Consider the following 14,548-nt stretch of genomic DNA (forward strand, 5'->3'; position numbering starts at 1 on the left):
GAATAGGACACAGATGGATTGGGAATGGGAACGGGAATGGGAACAGGAATGGGAATGGGACGGGATGGGAATGGGAATGGGACACAGATGGATGGGAATGGGAATGAGAACGAGAATGGGAATGGGAATGGGACAGGTCAGGAATGGGAATGGGAACAGGACACAGATGGATGGGAATGGGAATGGGAATGGGACACGGATGGGAATGGGAACAGGAACGGGAATGGGAATGGGAATGGGACAGGTTGGGAATGGGAATGGGAACAGGACACAGATGGATGGGAATGGGAACGAGAATGGGAATGGGACAGGTTGGGAATGGGAATGGGACAGGTCAGGAATGGGAACGAGAATGGGAATGGGACGGAATGGGAATGGGACACAGATGGATGGGAATGAGAACGGGAATGGGAATGGAAATGGGATGGGTTGGGATAGGGACAGAATGGGAATGGGACAGGTCAGGAATGGGAACAAGAATGGGAATGGGATGGGTTGGGAATGGGAATGGGACACAGATGGATCAGGACAGGGACAGGGACAGGTTGGGAATGGGAATGGGACAAGATGGGAATGGGACACAGATGGATTGGGAATGGGACAGAGAGGGATTGGGAATGGAAATGGGACACAGATGGATCAGGACAGGGATAGGGACAGGTTGGGAATGGGAATGGGACACAGATTGGGAATGGGAATGGGACACGGATTGGGATAGGGACAGAGTGGGATTGGGAATGGGACAGGTTGGGAACGGGAATGGGAACGGGACAGAGATGGATGGGAATGGGAATGGTGAATGTAAATGGAAACAGGTACGGCAATGGGACAGCACGGGATCAGGAATGGGAATAGGAATGGGACACAGATGGATTGGGAATGGGAATGGTGAATGGGAATGGTGAATGAGAATGAGAATGGGAAGAGGAATGGGAATGGGACGGGTTGGGAATGGGACAGGGGCAGGTTGGGAATGGGAACGAATGGGATTGGGACACAGATGGATTGGGAATGGGAACGGGAATGGGAATGGGACAGGTTGGGAATGGGAACGGGAATGGGATGGGTTGAGAATGAGACAGGGACAGGTTGGGAATGGGAACAGAAATGGGAATGGGACACAGATGGATTGGGATAGGGACAGAGCGGGATTGGGAATGGGACAGGTTGGGAACGGGAATGGGACACAGATGGATCAGGACAGGGACAGGTCAGGAATGGGAACGGGAATGGGTCAGGCTGGGAATGCGACAGGGACAGTTTGGGAATGGGAATGGGAATGGGAATGGGAATGGGACAGGTCAGGAATGGGGCACAGCAGGATCGGGAATGGGAGTGGGAATGGGAATGGGACACAGAAGGACCAGGAATGGGACAGATCGGGATCAGGAATGGGAATGGAAATGGAAATGGGAATGGGACATAGCGGGATCAGAAATGGGACATACCAGAACTGGGAATGGGAGAAGTGATTGGAAAATGAGACAGGTGAGGATCGGGAATGGGACAGGTCAGGATTGAGAATGGAACACACTGGGATTGGGAATGGGACACCCTGCCCCTCATCCTGTCCCTCCCAGTGCCTCACTGTCCCCTGTGCCAGGCTGGGATGTCCCTGCCAGCCCCGGATGCCATGGACACTGTCCTGCTGGGACAGGAGCCATCCCAGAGGTACGGGAACATCCACGGAGGAAGGTTCCATTCCTCCCTGGAAAGGTTTCCCGCTCCATCCTTCCTGTTTTATCCTGGCAGCTCCCAGGAGAGCACCGGAGAGCCGCAGGAGCTGGTGAGTGAACGGGGACACCCAGGGAGGAGACAGCGATGTCCCCAGGGCCACTCTGGCAGGGACAGCCCCTGCACTCGCCTGGAGTTTATCTGGGGAACGAAGGAATTCCTGGATTTCCCCATTCCTGGCAGATGTGCAGGAAGGAGCGGAACCTCTGGCTGCCCCTGTCCCCCTTTCCCTGTCCCCGAGGTCCCCTGGGGCTGTCACCCCCCACCATGGCCATTCCCAAGGAAAATCCCGAGGCTGGGAGTGGGGGGACCCAGGATAATTGCTCAGGAATTCTTTCCCTGCCCTGGCATATCTAGTCACACACAGGCCAAAAAAATCCAGAATAATCTGTTGGGAATGTTCATCTCTCTGTTGTTGTTCACCCCACCCCTCTTCTAAACAGCTGGAAAGCCCCAAAGAGCTCAGAGTTTGGGGGTGACTCCCAGATCCAACCCCACATCCTTGGGAGAGTCCCACAAGGGCGTGGCTGGGAAAAAAGGGGGGAAAGAGGGAGAGGAGGAACTGGGAGGAGTGGAGAAGGTATGGATGGACGGATGGATGATGGATGGATGGATGGATGATGGATAATGGATGATGGATGATGGATGGATGATGGATGAATCCATGGATGATGATGGATGGATTCATGGATGGTGATGGATGGATCCATGGATGGATAAGAAGCTGGAGAAGAGGATGGATGTTACAAGAGCAGGGGACACTCAGGACACCCTCCCTGCTGTGTCTGACCCTCATCCTGAGCCAATCCCTGGGGGCCAGGGGCCCATCCCGGTGTGTCCGGCGGTGCCAGGCTCCGCTCCGTGCTGCAGGGGCTCAGCCAGTACCGCCTGGCACTGCAGAGGATGGCAGAGGACCTGCTGTCCCTGCGGCGCCGCCTCGCCAGCCTGGAGGCCGAGAACAGGCACCTGCGGCACTGCCTGGCACAGCTCCAGGAGCCAGCACTGCTCCACCACACCGACCTGGACAGCCTGAGCCGGGACCAGCTGCTCGACAGGCTCGGTGCGTGCTGGGCATGGCAGGGCTCACTGGGTACTGCCACCCTGGGTGTGGCATGTCACCGTGGGGACAAACAGGGCTCACTGGGCACTGCCACCCTGGGTGTGGCATGTCACCGTGGGGACAAACAGGGCTCACTGGGCACTGCCACCCTGGGTGTGGCATGTCACCGTGGGGACAAACAGGGCTCACTGGGCACTGCCACCCTGGCTGTGGCATGTCACCATGGGGACAGGTGGGGCACACTGGGCACTGCCACCCTGGCTGTGGCATGTCACCATGGGGACAGGTGGGGCACACTGGGCACTGCCACTCTGGATGGGTGACCAGGATGTGGCATCTCACTCTGGGGACATACTGGGCACTGCCACCCTGTGTGCGGCATGTCACCCTGGGTAGGTGACTAGGACATTGAGTGTCACCCTGGGGACATACTGTGCACTGCCACCCTGGCTGGGTGACCAGGACATGGCATGTTCTTGTAGCCACCCTGGGGACATCCAGGGCACGCTGGGCACTGCCACCCCGGGTGTGTGACCATCCCGTGGCGTGTCCTTGCAGCCACCCTGGAGCAGGAGCTGGCAGCCAGTGCGGCCGAGTCGCGGGCGCTGCGGGACCGTGTGCAGCGGCTGCAGAACGAGCTGATCCGGGTACGGCCGCGGGCACCCAGGGCACAGCAGGGACACCCCGGGGCTCGGGGCCCTGCCCAGAATTACCAGGGGATTTCTCCCGCAGAAGAACGACCGCGAGAAGGAGCTGGTGCTGCTCCAGCGGTGCCACCGCCAGCAGCAGGTGACACTGAGGAGGTGCCAGGACAGGGTGGCCAAAGCCAGGGCGCTGGGGCAGGCGCTGCGGCAGCAGGAGAAGGTGAGCGCGGGGTCGGGGTGACAAGGACGGATTTGGGGACACGGGGAGCCCCCGTGTCACCTCCACGGGGTGGCCACAGAGGCCTGGCACAGCGTTGGGGACACAGGGACAGCGGTGCCCTCTGCTCAGGTGATCGAGGCCATGGAGCGGCTGCTGCGGGAGAAACCGGGCAGGAGCACGGAGAGAGCCGCGGGTGGGTGAGGAGGGGACAGGGACACACAGGAATGTCCCCAACCCTCACTGGGATGGTCCAGGGTGGGCGTGAGACACCCACGGGTGAGTGCAGAGGGCACAGGGACACTCAGGGATGTCCCCAACCCTCCCGTGGTGACCCCTGCCAGGGGATCCCCCATTCCCGAGCCCCCCGGCACGGCAGAGGTCGGGGCTCGCTGTAGCCCTGTCCCCGAGCGGGGGGGGACACAGGACACGTCCCTCTGTCCTCCCAGGCCACCCCACAGGTGACAGCCTCGGCGGGGACGCGCTGGCAGAGCTGCTGGCCGAGAACCGGCGGCTGCGGGAGGAGCTGGCCAGACCCCCCCGGGCCGTGGCCACCGCTGCCCCGGTGAGACCGGGAGGGGACGCGGGGCTGGCACCGGGGACAGAGCCCGGAGACAGCGCCGGGCGCGGCTCCTGGGGGGGTGGAAAAGGGGGGCGATCCTAATCCCGCTCCTCCAGGCTGTCCTGGGGGACACCGAGAAGCTGTGGCTGCTGGCCAGGCTGGAGGAAGCCCAAGCCCGCGGGCGGGTGCTGGAGAGGCAGGTGGGCACCCCCCACTCCGTGCTGGGCAGGTCTGCCCCCGCTCCCCGTGTTTTGGGGTGACCCGGCGTGTTTTGGGGTGACCCGGCGTGTTTTGGGGTCTGTCGCAGCTGGAGGAGGCGGCCAGGCGATGGGGCCGGGAGAAACAGGAGCTGGGGACGCGGCTGATGGAGTGGGAGCACGGCCTCCCCCTGGCCTCGGTGAGCCCCGGGGGGGACGGGGGGTGACCCCCAGTGTCCCCAGTGACCCCCCCCCTGTCCACCTCAGAACCCTTCCCTGGCCTCGGGAGTGACCCTCAAGTGTCCCCAGTGACCCCCCAGTGTCCCCAGTGACCACCCCTTGTCCACCACAGAACCCTCCCCCTGGCCTCGGGAGTGATCCCCAGTGTCCCCAGTGCCCCCCAATGTCCCCAGTGACCCCCCTTGTCCAACCCAGAACCCTCCCCCGGATCTCGGCAGTGACCCCCAATGTTTTTCTGCCCACCCCCGAGCCCTCTCCCCGGCCTGGGGAGTGACTCCCAGTATCACCAGTGACGCCCCCGGCCTCGGTGAGCCCCTCAGTCCAACCCAGAACCCTCCTCCGGGTGTCGGGAGTGATTCCAGTGTCCCCAGTGACCCCCAGAGTCCCCACTATCCCCCTGCCCACCCCGAGAGGGGTGCTGGATTTACTCCCCCCCCAAAAATCCTTTCCCCGTGCCCCCCAGAAGCTGCCAGCCATTCCCGTGCCCCTCCGGAGGCGACCCCAGGCGCTGCCCCCCCTGCCCTGAGCCCGCAGAGACGGAGACGCGCGGGGCTGGCACAGAGGAGCTTTTCCATGGATCAGAGGCAGAGCGGATCGGAGGCGAAGCGGAACATTCGGGGGGTCGGGGAGACCCCCGGGGAGCCGAGGGGACCCTCCCCACATCCCCTCCCAACCCCCACGCTGCCCGGCCGGCCCCGCTTTATCTCCCCGCTGGCGTAAGCGCAGCCTTTGGGCCGAGGCAGGGACGCGGCCGCCAAGGCTGAGGCCCTGAGCGAGTGCCAGATGTCCCCAAAGGCCACCCCGGGATGCGGGGGTGTCACCGGGGGAGGGGGCTCCTCACTCCCCGCACTCCAGGGGCCGCAGCGTCAGCTGGATGGGTTTGTCCGGGATCAGGATGAGGTCGAACTTGGTGCCGATCTCCACGGCTCGCATGGTTTCGATCTTGAAGTTCTCCAGGATCTGGGATGGGGGAGGAGGACACAGCGGGGCCGGTGGGCTTCGGAGCGGCGAGGATGGCGTGGGGTGACCTTCGAGGCCCTTCCCGGTGCGACACCGGGGACACTCACGTGCATGAGGAAGAGCTGCATCTCCAGCTCGGCGATGCGGCGGCCCAGGCACTGGCGCGGCCCGAAGCCGAAGCCGAGCCCCTGGAAGTGTTTGGGGCCGGCGGCGAGCCAGCGCTGCGGCAGGAACTGCTCCGGCCGCGGGAACACCGCGGGGTCGCGGCCCATGGCGTACAGCCCCACCTGCACCAGCGTCTGCGGGGCACGAGGGGACGGGGCCACTGCTGCTCCCTGTGTCCCCGTGTCCCCGTGTTCCTGTGTCCCCTACATCCCTGTGTCCCCGTGTCCTTGTGTTCCCATGTCCCCATGTCCTCGTGTACCCACCTGCACCAGCGTCTGCAGGGCGCGGAGCCCTGGGGCACAAGGGGACGGGGCCACCGCTGCTCCCTGTGTCCCCATGTCCCTGTGTGCCTGTGTCCCTGTGTCCTCGTGTCCCTGTGTCTCTGTTTCCCCTATATCCCTGTGTCCCTGTGTCCTTGTGTTCCCATGTCCCCGTGTCCCCGTGTCCCTGTGTCCTTGTGTTCCCATGTCCCCACCTGCACCAGAGTTTGCGGGGCACGGAGCCGTGGGGCACAAGGGGACAGGGCCACCGCTGCTCCCCGTGTCCCTGTGTCCCTATGTGCCTGTGTCCCTGTGTCCCCATGTCCCTGGGTCCTTGTGTTCCCATGTCCCTGTGTCCCCACCTGCATCAGCGTCTGCAGGGCTCGGAGCCGTGGGGAACGGCGGGGATGGGGCCACCCCTGCTCCCCATGTCCCTGTGTTCCCATGTCCATGTGTCCCTGTGTCCTCGTGTTCTTGTGTCATCATGTCCCTGTGTCCTTGTGTCCTCGTGTCCCCACCTGCACCAGCGTCTGCGGGGCGTGGCTCCATGAGGCACAGTGGGGACAGGGTCACTGCTGCTCCCTGTGTCATTGTGTCCTTGTATGCCTGTGTCCCCATGTCTCATGTCCCCATGTCCCTGTGTCCTCATGTTCTCGTGTCATTGTGTCATCATGTCCCTGTGTCCTCGTGTCCCTGTGTCCCTGTCTCTCCATATCCTCGTGTCCTCGTGTTCCTGAGTCCTTGTGTCCCCGTGTCTTCATACCCCTTTGTTCCCATGTTCCCCTATCCTAATGTTGTCCTCGTGTCCCCATGATCCTGTGTCCCTGTGTCCCCGTGTCCCCATGTCCCTGTGTACCTGCATCTGTGTGTCCCAGTGTCCCTGTGTCCCCATATCCCCATGTCCCCATGTCTCCACATCCCCATGCCCCCGTGTCCCCACATCCCCGTGTCCCCATGTCCCTGTGTCCCCACATCCCCACATTCCTGTGTCCCCATATCTCCACATCCCTGTGTCCCCACATCCCCGTGTCCCCATGTCCCCGTGTCCCCGTGTCCCTCACCCCGGGCGGGATGCGGTAGTCCTGCAGGATGACCTCGTGCGTGATGTACCTCTGCAGGGTCACGGCCACCGGGTGCAGCCTGTGCGACACGTGCCACCCTCAGGGCGGGGCTTTGGGGACACGGGGACAGCCCGCCCGCAGCAGGGCGCTCTGGGGGGACAGCTGAGCGCCTCCTCCTCCTCCTCACCTGAGCGTCTCCTTGATGGCGGCCTTGAGCAGCCGTGTGGATTTCAGCATCCTCTCCCTGTCACCGCCCGCCTCACGTTTGGCTGCCAGGACCTCGGCCCGCAGCTGCTCCTGCACGTTCGGGGCCCGCGCCAGCTCCAGCATGGCCCACTGCAGGGTCATGGACGTCTAGGGGGACAGGGACAGGGCACGGAGCTGCCAGGACCTGCTCAGCCCTGCCAGGACCTGCTCAACTCTGTTCAGTGGTGTCAGGACCTGCTCAGCCCTGCCAGGACCTGCTTACGCCTGGCTCAGTGCTGCCAGGACCTGCTCAGAGCTGCCAGGACCTGCTCACGCCCTGTTCAGTGGTGCCAGGACCTGCTCAGTGCTGCCAGGACTTGCTCAGCCCTGCCAGGACCTGCTCACGTCCGCTCAGAGCTGCCAGGACCTGCTCAGCCCTGCCAGGACCTCCTCACGCCCGGCTCAGTGCTGCCAGGACCTGCTCAGTGCTGCCAGAACCTCCTCAGCCCTGCCAGAACCTGCTCATCCCTGCCAGGACCTGCTTACATCTACCAGGACCTGCTCGGACCTGCCCAGTTTGGTGCTGCCCCACCCACCAAACACCAGCCAGGACCTTCCCCTGTCCTACCCTGCACCAACCAGGACCTTCCCCTTCCCTGCCCCACCCACCCAGCACCAACCAGGACCTTCCCCTGTCCCACTCAGCACCAACCAGGACCTTCCTTGACCCACTCAGCACCAACCAGGATCTTCCCCTGTCCCACCCTGCACCAACCAGGACCTTCCCCTTCTCCTGCTCCACCCAGCATCAGCCAGGACCTTGTCCCCACCCACCCCGACCCCTCATCCTTGTCCCCAGGCAGGCCGTTGTCCCCGTACCGTGTCCACCCCTCCGGCCATCATCTCGGTGACGCTGGCGCGGATGTGCTCCAGGGGCAGTTTGTGGCGCAGGATGAGGTTGCCCAGGATCCCCACGTGCTCCTGGGCGCTCCTGCGCCGCAGCCGCAGCTCCTGGTACACGCTCTGGATGCACTTGTCCGCTGCGGGGACACCGTCAGCACGCGTCACCATCGCGGTGGCGGCCACACGGGGGTGACGGGGGGTGGTGGCACCGACCCTGGGCGAAGATGGCGTCCCAGGCCTGCACGTGGTCGCGCCAGGTGCGGGTGTTGAGGCGGCGCAGCAGCGCGGGCGGCAGGTACAGCATGGGCGCCGTGGTGTGGAACATGCGCGCCACGGCCTCGATGAAGCGCTGCGCCTCGGGCTGCACGAAATCCTGCAGCAGGCCCAGGCGCTGCCCGTACAGCACGTGGCACACCGCTGGGGACAGGGACACCTCACTGTCACTGTCATTGTCATTGTCATTGCCACCTTCACCAACCCCAGGCGCTGTCCGTACAGCACGTGGCACACCGCTGGGGACAGGGACACCTCACCGTCACTGTCATTGTCATTGTCATTGCCACCTTCACCAGCCCCAGGCGCTGTCCGTACAGCACGTGGCACACCGCTGGGGACAGCGAGGGACATGTCACTGTCACTGTCATTGTCACTGTCATTGTCACCTTCACCAGCCCCAGGCACTGCCCATACAGCACGTGGCACACGGCTAGGGGCAGGACATGTCACTGTCACTGGCATTGTCATTGTCATCGTCATTGTCATTGTCACCAGCCCCAGGTGCTGCCCGTACAGCACATGGCACACGGCTGGGGACGGGGACACCTCATTGTCATTGTCATTGTAACCGTGGTCATTGTCACCAGCCCCAGGCACTGCCCGTACAGCACGTGGCACACGGCTGGGGATAGGACATGTCACTGTCACTGGCATTGTCAATGTCACAGGGACCAATCCCAGGCGCTGCCCATACAGCACGTGGCACACGGCTGGGGACAGGGACACCTCACTGTCACTGTCATTGTCATTGTCACCTTCACCAGCCCCAGGCACTGCCCGTACAGCACGTGGCACAGGCTGGGGACAATCAGGGACAGGTCACTGTCACTGTCATTGTCATTGTCACCATCCCCATGGCCACAGGGACCAGCTCCAGGTGCTCCCAGTGACCTTCAGGGACCCGTGCTTGTCACTGTCCCTGTCCCCATGGCCACGGTGACCTGGCCCAAGCACTCCCAGTGACCATGAGGGACATGTCCCTGTCCCTGTCCCATCCCCATCCCTGTCCCTGTCTCCATCCCTGTCCCTGTCTCCATCCCTGTCCCTGTCCCTGTCCCATCCCCATCCCTGTCCCTGTCTCCATCCCTGTCCCTGTCCCTGTCCCTGTCCCATCCCCATCCCTGTCCCTGTCCCCATCCCTGTCCCTGTCCCCATCCCTGTCCCTGTCTCCATCCCTGTCCCTGCCCCCAAGGCCACCCCTGCCCGCTCCTGAGGGCTCAGGTTTGTCCCCAGTAAATGACAAAATGTCACGTTTGGGATTTTGGGGTTTGCTTTGGGGTCTTTGAGGTTTTTGGAGAGTTTGGGGGATTTTTTGAAATTTTGGGGTTTTATTCAGGTTTGTTTGGGGATTTTTTTGTTGTTGTTGTTGTTTGTTTTTTGGGGGGTTTTGGAATTTGTTTTAGGGTTTGGGGGTTTTTTGAGGTTTATTTTAGGGGGTTTTGGTTTTTTAGGGGGTTTAGGGGTTTGCTTTAGGGGATTGGGGGTTTTGGAGGGTTTAGGTGTTTGGTTTATGATTTGGGGGGATTTTTGGGGGGTTGTTTTAAGCTTTTTAGGTTTTTTGGTGGTTTGGGGGGTTTGGGGTTTTTTGGGGGGCTGTTTGGTTTTGGGGGTTTTATTGGGGGCTTTTTTGGGGGGGTTGAGGTTTTGGGGGGTTTTTGAGGTTTTTGGGTTTTGGGGTTTTATTGAGGTTTGGGGTTTTTATTTTGTTTGTTTTTTGGGGGATTTGGGGGGGTTTATTTTAGAGTTTTGGGGATTTATTGGAGTTTTGGGGGGATTAGGGTTTTGGGGGGTTGTTTTAGGGGTTTTGGGGTTTTTTGGGTTTGGGGGGATTGGGGTTTTTTGGGGGGGGTTGCGTGGTTTTGGGGGGTTTTATTGGTTTGTTGGGGGGAAGATTTTGGGTTTGGGGGTTTTATTGGGGATGGTTTGGTTTGTTTTTGGGGGGGTTTTGGTGTTCGTTTTAGGGCTTTGGGAGGATTTTTGAGGTTTTGGGGGTTTTGGGGGTTTGGGATTTTTGGGGGTGTTTGGGGGAGTTGGATTTGGGTTTTCTTTTGAGGTTTGGGGGTTTTGATGTTTTGGGGGTTTGGGGGTTTTCTTGGGGTTTGTTGGAGGGTTTTTTTGGGGGGATTTGGGGGTTTGTTTTGGGTTTTGGGGGTTTTTAGGTTTTGCGGTTTTATTTGGAGTTTGTGGAGTTTTTTGTTTTTTGGGGATGTGTTTTAGGGTTTTGAGGGTTTAGCAGGGTTAAGGGTTTATTTTAGGGGTTTGGAGGCTGGTTTTAAGGTTTGGGGGTTTTTTTGGAGGGTTTGTTTTAGTGTTTTGGGGAGGGTTCTTTTAGGGTATTTTAGGGTTTTTTGAAGGGTTTGTTTTAGGATTTTTGGGGGGGTTGTTCTAGGATTTTGGGTAGGGTTCTTTTAGGGTTTTGGGATTTTTTTTGGAGGGTTTGTTTTAGGGTTTTTGGGGGGGGTTGAGGTTTGTTTTAGGGTTTTGGGGACAGTTGTTTTAGTGTTTTGAGGAGGGTTCTTTTAGGGTATTTTAGGGCTTTTTTTGAAGAGTTTGTTTTAGGATTTTTGGGGGGGTTTGTTCTGAGATTTTGGGGAGGGTTTTTTTTAGGGTTTTGGAATTTTTTTTGGAGGGTTTGTTTTAGGGTTTTTTGGGGGCTTGGGGTTTGTTTTAGTGTTTTGGGGAGGGTTCTTTTAGGGTATTTTAGGGTTTTTTGGAGGGTTTGTTTTAGGATTTTGGGGGGGTTGTTCTAGGATTTTGGGGAGGGGTTTTTTTAGGGTTTGGGGTTTTTTGGGAGGATTTGTTTTAGTATATTGGGGAGGGTTCTTTTAGGGTATTTTAGGGGTTTTTTTTGGAGGGTTTGTTTTAGGATATGGGGGGGTTGTTTTCGGGTTTTTTTGGAGGGCTTGTTTTAGGGTTTTTTTGGGGGGTTGGGGTTTATTTTAGGGTTTATGGGATTTTGGGGGGGTTGTTTTAGTGTTTTGGGGAGGGTTCTTTTAGGGTTTTGGGGTTTTTTGGCGGGTTTATTTTAGGGTTTGGGGGGGTTGTTTTAGGGCTTTTTGGGGGGGTTATTTTCGGGTTTTTTAGGCTTTCAGGGTTTGGGGAGTAGGATTATTTTAGTTTTTTAGGGTTTTTTTTTCTGGTTTAGGTGTTAGGACTTTTTGGGATATTTTTTTTTTCTATTTTCGCGGTTTTTGTCGTCCACCCCCACCCCACACTCACACTCGAGCGCGAATCGGAACAGCTCCTGGCTGAAGTCCCCGCTCCAGCTGCCGCGGCCGCTCTGGCTCGCCTGTGCCCGCGCTCTCCGCACGAAATCCTCGCCCACGGCGCTGAGCGGCGGCACCAGCGCGGGGATCGCGTCCGGAGCCAGCGCCTCCCGGTTCAGCAGCAACCGCTCCGAGCGCCACGGCTCGCCCGTCCTGGGGGCACCCAACGGCGGCACGGCACCCACGGGCACCCCAAAACACCGGCACGGCACCCACGGGCACCCACGGGCACCCCAAAACACCGGCACGGCACCCACGGGCACCCACGGGCACCCCAAAACCGGCACGGCACCCACGGGCACACACGGGCACCCAACATCGGCACCGGCACCCACGGGCACCCCAAAAGGATGTGGGGTCACAGGGACGGGAGGGGTGACACGGTCACCATTCATTTAAGAAGGTGGCAGGAGCCCGGGTTTGGGGTCACCAGTGACAGGAGGGGAGACACAGCCCGGGTTTGGGGTCTGCATGGACCGGAGGGGTGACACGGACTGGCTTTGGGGTCACCAGGAACGGGAGGGGGGACATGGACCGGATTTGGGGTCCCCATTCATTTGAGGGGTGACACAGCCCGGGTTTGAGGTCCTTAATCAGTTAAAGAGCATCAACAGCCCGGGTTTGGGGTCTACAGTGACAGGAGGGGTGACACAGTCCGGGTTTGGGGTCCCCATGGACAGGAAGAGGGACAAGAGCCCAGATTTGGAGTTCCAACTCACATGAGGAGGGACAGGAGCCTGGATTTGGGGTCTCCAATCACGTGAGGGGTGATGGGAGCCTGGATTTGGGGTCTCCAGTGACAGCCCGGGTTTGGGGACCCCATTCATTTAAGGAGGTGACAGGAGCCCGGGTTTGGGGTCCCCAGTGACAGGAGGGGTGACACAGCCCGGGTTTGGGGTCCCCAATCACTTAAAGAGCATCAACAGCTCGGGTTTGGGGTCCCCTCTCACTCGAGGAACGACAAGGGTCCAGATTTGGGGTCCCCAATTACTTGAGGGGTGATGGGAGCCTGGGTTTGGGGTCCTCACTCACTTGAGCAGCACCCCGTAGGGTTTGGGATCAGGATTTGGGGTCAGGTTTGGGGTCAGGGTTTGGGGTCAGGATTTGGCTCAGGGTTTGGTGTCAGGATTTGAGATCAGGATTTGGGATCAGGATTTGGGGTCAGGATTTGGATCAGGGTTTGGGGTCAGGTTTGGGGTCAGGATTTGGCTCAGGATTTAGGATCAGGTTTGGGGTCAGGTTTGGCATCCCCACTCACTTGAGCAGCACCCCGTAGGGTTTGGGATCAGGATTTGGGGTCAGGTTTGGGGTCAGGGTTTGGGGTCAGGATTTGGCTCAGGGTTTGGTGTCAGGATTTGAGATCAGGATTTGGGATCAGGATTTGGGGTCAGGATTTGGATCAGGGTTTGGGGTCAGGTTTGGGGTCAGGATTTGGCTCAGGATTTAGGATCAGGTTTGGGATCAGGTTTGGGGTCAGGTTTAGGGTCAGGTTTAGGGTCAGGATTTGGGGTCAGGGTTTGGGGTCAGGTTTGGGGTCAGGTTTGGGATCCCCACTCACTTGAGCAGCACCCCGTAGGGTTTGTTGCGGAAGTCACGGTACGCCACCCACGGGGGCACCCGGAACCGCTCGGGCAGGGCCCCCTCGGCCTGGAACAGCGCGGCCGCGTCCCCGGGGCTGATGATGTTCACGGACTCGTACACACCCAGCTTCTCCCTGAGGGACCCAAAACCTGTCCCAGGGTGTCCTGTCCTGTCCTGTCCTGTCCTGTCCTGTCCCCTCCCGTCCCACGGGCCCTGTCCCCTCTGTCCCTCAGCCCTGTCCCCTCTGTCCCTCAGTCCTGTCCCCTCCTGTCCCGCAGCCCCTGCACCCTCTCAGGGCACATCTGTCCCCTCCCGTCCCAAGTTCCCTGTCACCTCCGAGGGCACAGCACCTGTCCCCTCCCCGCCACCCCGCGGTCGCTGTCCCCCCGCCTCTTGCCACTCCCGGTGTCCCCAAGGCGACACGGCTGGGAACACGAAGAGGGCCACAAAGAGGGGACACGGGAGGGGACAAGGGGATGGGAAGCAAGGAGGGGACAGGGGAGGGGACACGCAAGGGGAGACGGGAGGGGACACGGGGATGGGACACAGAAGCGGACTCGGGAGGGGACAGAGAGAGGGGTCATGGGAGAGGACACGAAGAGGGGGCACAGGAGGGGACACGGCTGGGTACACGGGATGGGGACACGGGAGGAGACACGGGAGGGGACACGAGTGGGGACACAGGAGGGGACACAAGAAGAGACACGGAGGGGACACGGGCTGGAGACACGAAGAGGGGACACGGAGGGGACACGGGGATGGGACACAAGGAGAGGACAGGGGAGGGGACACGGGGATGGGACACAAGGAGAGGACAGGGGAGGGGACACAAGGAGGGGACACGGCCCCCTGACCTGTAGATGGGCCCGAACTGGCGGAACTTGCGTGCCATGATGAGGTGCAGGTTGCTGAGGCCGCCCTCCTGCCAGAAGCGGTACAGGTTGAGCCAGCCCGCCCGCCACTCGCCCGGCACCTGATTGAAGGGTCGGGGAGCCGAGGGGACAGCCGAGGGGACAGCCGAGGGGACAGCCCCGCCGAGCCGGCGACATCCCCGCAGGGCTCCGGGCTTGGTGGCGGCGAGGGCGAGCATGGCTTGGTGGCCCCGAGGGACGCGGTGGCCTCGCTCTTATCCCGAGCGCACGGAGCTGCTCCCGCCCCTCCCCGGGCAGGGACAGCCCCTCCGGGACCGCCACCGGGCCAGGGGTGGCCCGCGGTGTCCCCCACCCGGCCCCTGCC

At 60.6% G+C, this 14,548-nt stretch overlaps 2 protein-coding genes across 2 annotated transcripts; one reads left to right on the top strand and one right to left on the bottom strand.

The window, feature by feature from the left end:
• Positions 1 to 1,633: 1,633 nt before the first annotated feature.
• On the top strand, positions 1,634 to 5,482 carry CCDC33 (coiled-coil domain containing 33). Its single transcript, XM_033070761.2, has 10 exons — positions 1,634 to 1,671; positions 1,753 to 1,786; positions 2,605 to 2,794; positions 3,353 to 3,441; positions 3,527 to 3,658; positions 3,788 to 3,851; positions 4,105 to 4,220; positions 4,334 to 4,417; positions 4,525 to 4,614; positions 5,118 to 5,482. Exons 1-10 carry the CDS (start codon positions 1,634 to 1,636, stop codon positions 5,178 to 5,180), a joined length of 900 nt encoding a protein of 299 aa, XP_032926652.1. The 3' UTR covers positions 5,181 to 5,482.
• On the bottom strand, positions 5,483 to 14,248 carry LOC117002213 (cholesterol side-chain cleavage enzyme, mitochondrial). The gene is made up of 9 exons (XM_033071101.2): positions 14,167 to 14,248; positions 13,290 to 13,445; positions 11,685 to 11,884; positions 8,403 to 8,606; positions 8,166 to 8,326; positions 7,288 to 7,454; positions 7,101 to 7,179; positions 5,722 to 5,913; positions 5,483 to 5,614 (listed from the first exon to the last, which is right to left on the bottom strand). Exons 1-9 carry the CDS (start codon positions 14,202 to 14,204, stop codon positions 5,492 to 5,494), a joined length of 1,320 nt encoding a protein of 439 aa, XP_032926992.1. The 5' UTR covers positions 14,205 to 14,248; the 3' UTR covers positions 5,483 to 5,491.
• Positions 14,249 to 14,548: the final 300 nt, after the last annotated feature.

This window comes from Catharus ustulatus, chromosome 12, assembly GCF_009819885.2.
Source record: "Catharus ustulatus isolate bCatUst1 chromosome 12, bCatUst1.pri.v2, whole genome shotgun sequence".
NCBI classification, from domain to species: domain Eukaryota; kingdom Metazoa; phylum Chordata; class Aves; order Passeriformes; family Turdidae; genus Catharus; species Catharus ustulatus.

Bases quoted from the DNA above. Each gene is read 5' to 3' on its own strand.
- CCDC33 (XM_033070761.2), top strand. From the start codon at position 1,634: ATGGACACTGTCCTGCTGGGACAGGAGCCATCCCAGAG. The intron at 3,442-3,526 runs GTACGGCCGCGG...TTTCTCCCGCAG, and splicing joins TGCAGAACGAGCTGATCCGG to AAGAACGACCGCGAGAAGGA. The intron at 3,659-3,787 runs GTGAGCGCGGGG...CCCTCTGCTCAG, and splicing joins CGCTGCGGCAGCAGGAGAAG to GTGATCGAGGCCATGGAGCG.
- LOC117002213 (XM_033071101.2), bottom strand. From the start codon at position 14,204: ATGGCACGCAAGTTCCGCCAGTTCGGGCCCATCTACAG. The intron at 11,885-13,289 runs GTGAGTGGGGAT...GGGTGCCCCCAG, and splicing joins CCCTACGGGGTGCTGCTCAA to GACGGGCGAGCCGTGGCGCT. The intron at 8,607-11,684 runs GTGAGTGTGGGG...CCCTGTCCCCAG, and splicing joins GTTCCGATTCGCGCTCGAGT to CGGTGTGCCACGTGCTGTAC.